The sequence below is a fragment of the Lipotes vexillifer genome, unplaced genomic scaffold (assembly GCF_000442215.2).
Source record: "Lipotes vexillifer unplaced genomic scaffold, Lipotes_vexillifer_v1.1 scaffold47, whole genome shotgun sequence".
NCBI lineage: Eukaryota > Metazoa > Chordata > Mammalia > Artiodactyla > Lipotidae > Lipotes > Lipotes vexillifer.
Genome location: NW_006791298.1, coordinates 3,185,394 through 3,191,008, shown reverse-complemented (window position 1 = coordinate 3,191,008; position 5,615 = coordinate 3,185,394). Strand labels below are relative to the sequence as shown.

The 5,615-nt window shown below is 47.2% G+C and overlaps 1 protein-coding gene across 1 annotated transcript in view; it reads right to left on the bottom strand.

Annotated features, from left to right (window-relative positions):
- PGM1 (phosphoglucomutase 1) overlaps positions 1 to 3,496 on the bottom strand; it is a 56,970-nt gene extending 53,474 nt beyond the window's left edge. Inside the window, exon 1 of the mRNA XM_007464298.1 lies at positions 3,042 to 3,496. Within this exon, the coding sequence (XP_007464360.1) occupies positions 3,042 to 3,287 (246 nt within the window). The 5' untranslated portion in view covers positions 3,288 to 3,496. The remainder of the gene's footprint in view (positions 1 to 3,041) is intronic.
- Between the last annotated feature and the right edge of the window lie 2,119 nt (positions 3,497 to 5,615).

Below are 5,615 nucleotides of genomic sequence, written 5' to 3'. Positions count from 1 at the left end.
ACAAGTGTCATTCAGTTTCCAGGTAAAAAGGGGCTGCCAGGCACTTTTAAATATGTTGTTTCATTTAATCCTCACAAGAGCCTCACTGCATACATATTATCGTCTCTAGTCTTCACAGACAAGGGGGAAAAAGGATCAGAAATTGAATAACTTGCCCAAGAGAACTGTCCCCAACTCCTATGATTTTTATTCTTTCCGTCTAGAATCCCTCCCCCAACAAATCCATCTTAGAAACTCCAACTCATCCTGTAAGCCTCAATCCCGCTACCACCCCTCTGTGAAAACTTTTTCGCTTCCCCTTCCGCGCCCAAGTACAGCCTGCCAAGCTCTTGCCCCTTCAGTATCTGGCACATAACTCCCTCACAACACCTAACATACTGTGCTGTCTGCTTATTCCTGTCTACCTCCCCTTCTAGGCTATGTATTTACTGCGGGCGGGAATGTATTATACCCCAAGTACTAAGCACAATAACTGATAAGAAGTAAGCACATAATAAATGTTTAATGAGAATAAATGTATGGGTTATAAACTATATGCTGGCTTTAAGTGCTGGAATATACTTGAAGTATTTTCCATATACTTCATAAAATTCAGGGCAACAGAACAAGGATTCATTGAATGCTGCATTGCCTAAGGTACGAGGGAATGTCACATGTAAACTGACAATTTCATCTATTCTAGAGGTGTCTATGGGGAAAGGTCAGTTAAGGGAGACGAGTGGCAGACAGGGGCTGCTGGGAAAGGCTTTCTGAAGATGCTATCTGGATTGCACCAGAAGAGAAAGAGCAGCATATTTAAATCCCTGGTGAGGGATAAGAGAGAGAGAGAATCAAATCAGAGAACAGTGAGCTGAGGATGGAAACCTAGGGAATAGCTAGGATGTGGGTAGAGTAAGTAGTCCATGAAGGAACTCTCAAAAAGTGTGAGTAGAATCGGGAGACAGTGACCAAGGCAAGGGAATGAGAATTTTTAAAGAGTACAAAGTCAGCAGTGCCAAATGCAACAGGCAGGTCAAATAAGATAAGGCTTAAACAGTGTGCAATGGATTTAGCAACCAGAAAGTCATCAGAACCTTGGCAAGAGCAACATCAGTGGACTGGTGGAAGAAATGGAAGCCAGACTGCAGTAAGGTGGTGAGTGAACGGGAGTTAAGAAATCTGTGATGGCGAAGGCAGACAACCTTTACAAAGATTGGCTAAAAGGGGGGCAGGGAAAGCAACAAGATAGAAGCAAAAGGGTGAAGAGGTTTTAAGAACATATATTTTTAGTCTTAACTAATTCTTTTCTTCCACCCCACGCTACTCTCAAATGGACAGTTTTCCAGTTGGACCCCTTAAATTCCCACTATGCTGTAAGCCCCTTAAGGACAAATCTTGCTTCTAAATCATCTTTTTATTCCACCCATTTCTCTGACATAGTATAGGCTCAGTGTTTGCTGAAGAAATGCAAATTCAACACAGGTGATAACAGGGAAATGAACAAGAGCTGTACTGGGATACAGGTCTTGTTCATTCTTCGTTCTTCTTTCAAGGGAATGTGAGGTTGTCTGAAAACTCAGGAGCATAAAGAAAACAAATCCAGACAATCTTCTCTCACCAATGCTTATAAATGTTTGACCAGAGAGGAAGATGTAGATTGTTCCCAGTTGAGATTTGAGAGACAGCTGGAAAATATATCTTTAGACTCAAGGGTCTCTTCATTCCCAGAAACTGTTCAAGTCCTTGGAACTAGCAGGTCTATACTAGATTCTCAGTGCTGCCATTAGAGTTCCTGTTGAACCTGCCTAAGCTTCAGTTTTCTCATTGGCATCTTGAAGATGCCCATAATAGCATCTACCTCATAAGGCTGCAGGAGGATAAATGAGATGCTGCAGGGAAGTACTTTTCACAGGGCTTGGCAAAATGGCACTCAGTATGTTAATAAGAGAAATAAAATACTGCTAAAATGGATAAAAATATTACTAAATATTACTGAGTTCCAGAAGAGGTGAGTGTAAGTCAAATCTTATGTTAAATATAGGAAGAAAAAAGAAAACTTAAAAAAAAACTCGTTAGAAAACTTTTTTATAAGAGTAAACAATCACCCCAATTTACCTACTTTATAAAGCCGCATTTTCGCAAACGCACCAGGTTGACTGAAAAGTCTACTTCAAGGTTTCACCTGAGTGACCCGGCCCCATTAACTCATTTAACGTTCCTTAGCTGTGGTGGCAGAACCAAGGTATTGCGTTAATTTCCTGGCCTGCCACAACTGCTTACACAAGAGCGCCCTTGGGTAGGTGGTCTCTGTTCTCATGGAAATTCAGCTCCAGCCCCCTAGGTGGGACAGATCCAGAAGCAACACCGAGCAAAGACTACCCTTTTCAAAAGCCTGACCCCCCAGCAACCAGGCCGCGCCAGGGCAGAGGCAGAAGCTCCGTCCCAGCAAACTTAGGGGACGGGGAAAGGGACTTTGCGACCGCCTCCTCAGAACTGAGCGCTTGACCCCCAGCGGGGCGGGTGCCCAAAGCCTTGAGCTCGCAGCCAGCGGGAAGCGCCAGTCCCGGACGAGAATAGCAGGCAACCCGGCGGGATGCAAGGGGGTTCTGAGCAAGGCTGCGGCCTCTAACCTTTCCCGGTTAAGGCGACTGCACTCTGCTCGGTAACTGGATCTTCACCGGCAGAAAAGGTTAACGTAAAGGTCAGAGGCCTGGACGGCGGCGGGGGGAGGGGAGGGGGGAGGAGGAGAGAGAAGGGAGGCGCAGGAGGCGGAGGGGCGGGCCTCCCAAGGTCAAGCCCTGCCCTTCGCCTCGCGCCTCCCCGCCCGCGGGGTGGGGGATCGACGAGGGATGGGAGGAGCTGGCAGAAGAGCAGCTCTGCGGCGCCCCGTGGCCACTGTCCGGCCCTGGGCCACCTCCGCCCGGCCCGCTAGGCCAGGGAGAGCGAGCGCAGAGAATTGTGGGGGTGGAGACTGAAGCGGCGCGCGCGGAAGTGGCCCCGCAAGAGTGAGGCAGAAGGCGGGCGGGCGACGAGGGCGACCGAGGAGCGGGCGCGTCTCTTACCCCGTTGGCGGCGGCGATGCGGACGATGAGCTGGATGGCCTCCTTCATGTAGAACCTGCCGTCACCGCCCACCACCAGGGTGGCCTCCTGCCGCTGCCCCGTCTCCACAGTGGAGATGATACTCTGGATGAAATTCTCGGCATAGTTGGCGCTGCTCTGAAACACCTTCACCCGCTTCCGCAGCCCGCTCGTGCCCGGCTTCTGGTCTTGGTACGCCTTGGTCTTAACGGTCACGATCTTCACCATGGTGGCGACTAGCTTCCTGGGGCCCGAGCGGACTCTGCTAAGCGAGGGGCGACCGGGGCTGTGGCTGCAGCTGCTGTGTGGTGAGGCCGCGGACGGGTCGGGGCAATGCAGGCTCTCTGAGCGGTGCTCGTCCCTCCTCCTTAAAGGGACAGGGGACAGGGCCCTCCCTTCGCGGCCAGCCCACCTCCTTGCAGGTCCGAGAGGGAGGGGAATGGGGAGCGCCCACCCCTAGGCCTCCAGTGTAATGGGTGGAGCCTCACTGATTTACCCTCCCCTCGTAAGCCCATCCGCTGTAAAATGAAATCCGCAACTCCTCCCATAAGTGGAAGAGCAGAGCTTGGGGTAGGGACCGGGTCACAGGGCAAGGACTTGAGGCAGAGTGGGAAAAATAGGGTAGGGACAGCCGGAGTTAGAAGACATGGGAAGGTTCCAACTTAGGATTTTTCCGCTTTATGATGGTGTGAAAACAATAAGCATTCAGTAGAAGCCGTACTATTAATTTTGATTTTTGATCTTTTCCCGGGCTAGCAATATGCAGTAGGTACTCTCTACACTGGAGATGCTGAGCTGTGACAGCAAACCCAACCCCAGCTCCCAGTCAGCCACTTGATCAGGAGGGTAAACAACCAATACACGTGGAACCACTCTATATCCACACAACCATTCTGTTTTTCACTTTCAGTACAGTATTCAATAAATTGCATGAGACATTCAACACTTTAGTATAAAATAGGCTTTGTGTTAGACGAATTTGCCCAACTGCAGGGTAAAGTAAGTACTCTTTTAGGTAAGCTAAGCTGAGCTACAGTGTTTGCTAGGTTAGGTGTATTAAATGCGTTTTCCCCTTATGATAGTTTCACCTAACAGTGGGTTTATCAGGAGGTAACCCTAAGTGGAAGAAGATCTGTACAACATTTCCTGTGGTTAAGCTGGAGTTTCATGTGTAAATAACTTTCCGGAAATACGTTCTGAGGGATGGAAGTGTCAGCCTTAGCTAGATTTTGACTCATTTTTTCTATTCCCTAAATATTAGGGTATTTGTGTCTAATTCAAAGGTCTAATTCAACCTACTACTTTCCACCTGTTTACTGATGGGCCACACTTTACTTCATTTGGTTAGGGTGGGTGTACTAATAGGTAAGATTTATTGAATAAAATGTTTATTGAGTATAATGTCTCTAAAGTACAGGTTTTATTTTTTCCCCTATTTCATGCTCACAAAACTGAGATTCAAAAAATAAAATGGGGGCTTCCCTGGTGGCGCAGTGGTTGAGAGTCCACCTGCCGATGCAGGGGACACGGGTTCGTGCCCCGGTCTGCGAAGATCCCACATGCCGCGGAGCGGCTGGGCCCATGAGACATGGCTGTGGAGCCTGCATATCCGGAGCCTGTGCTCCGCAACGGGAGAGGCCACAACAGTGAGAGGCTCGCGTACCGCATAAATGAATGAATGAATGAATAAATAAAAACTAGTCAAGGCCACAGAGATAAGTATATGCAGGAGGCCAACTCAGGTGGTTGTGGCTCCCAAGCCAGGGCTCTTACCATGATTTGCCTGCATGTCACCAGGTTTGAGAACTAGGAAATGTATGGGGAAGCCTTGATAAACAGGTACAAATACACGGTAAGGCTGAGTGTTACTACCACCAGTTATTCATGTTGTACAAAATTGGTGAAGAGATCAAAAAGAACTGAGGTGGCCACAAAGGGTTGGAGGATACAGAGTCAATGAAAGAGGCTCGATTGTTAAGTAGGAATCTTCTGTCTTTTAGGTTCAGCATCTCCCTTGATTTGGTGAGAGTGGTTGTCTCCTCTGCTTGAGAAATGTGTCATTTACAAGATGTGTTAACCAGGGAAAGCTAGTTAATATCTGTGGGCATATGTTTCTTTACTATAAAATGGACACAAAACCTATCTTAGAGAATTTCTGCAAGAATTAATGGGGTTTTGTATGTCCCTAGTTCTCAATCATGCATACACAGTAGACTCACCTGAGACCCTTTAGAAACTAGCCATGTTCTGATCCAAACAGATTCAATCATAATCAGCTGATGTAAGTAAAGCAGCATGATGCTTATAGAGTAGTCATCTTGTGAATTAAGTAGTATAATCAAACTCATTTTATAGACTAGAGGATTGAGAATAGAATGGTGAATGTAATCAAGGTTACCTGACTCCACAAAATGAAAATATAGCATAGAATCACTGAGTCTTAGAAATATGAACCTCTCAGAGTTGTATGGATTAAATGACGTACTGAATATAGAGCTCCTCGCACATTACTGATAGCTACTCAGTAAATGGTAACGCATTATTATAAAGTGGTGG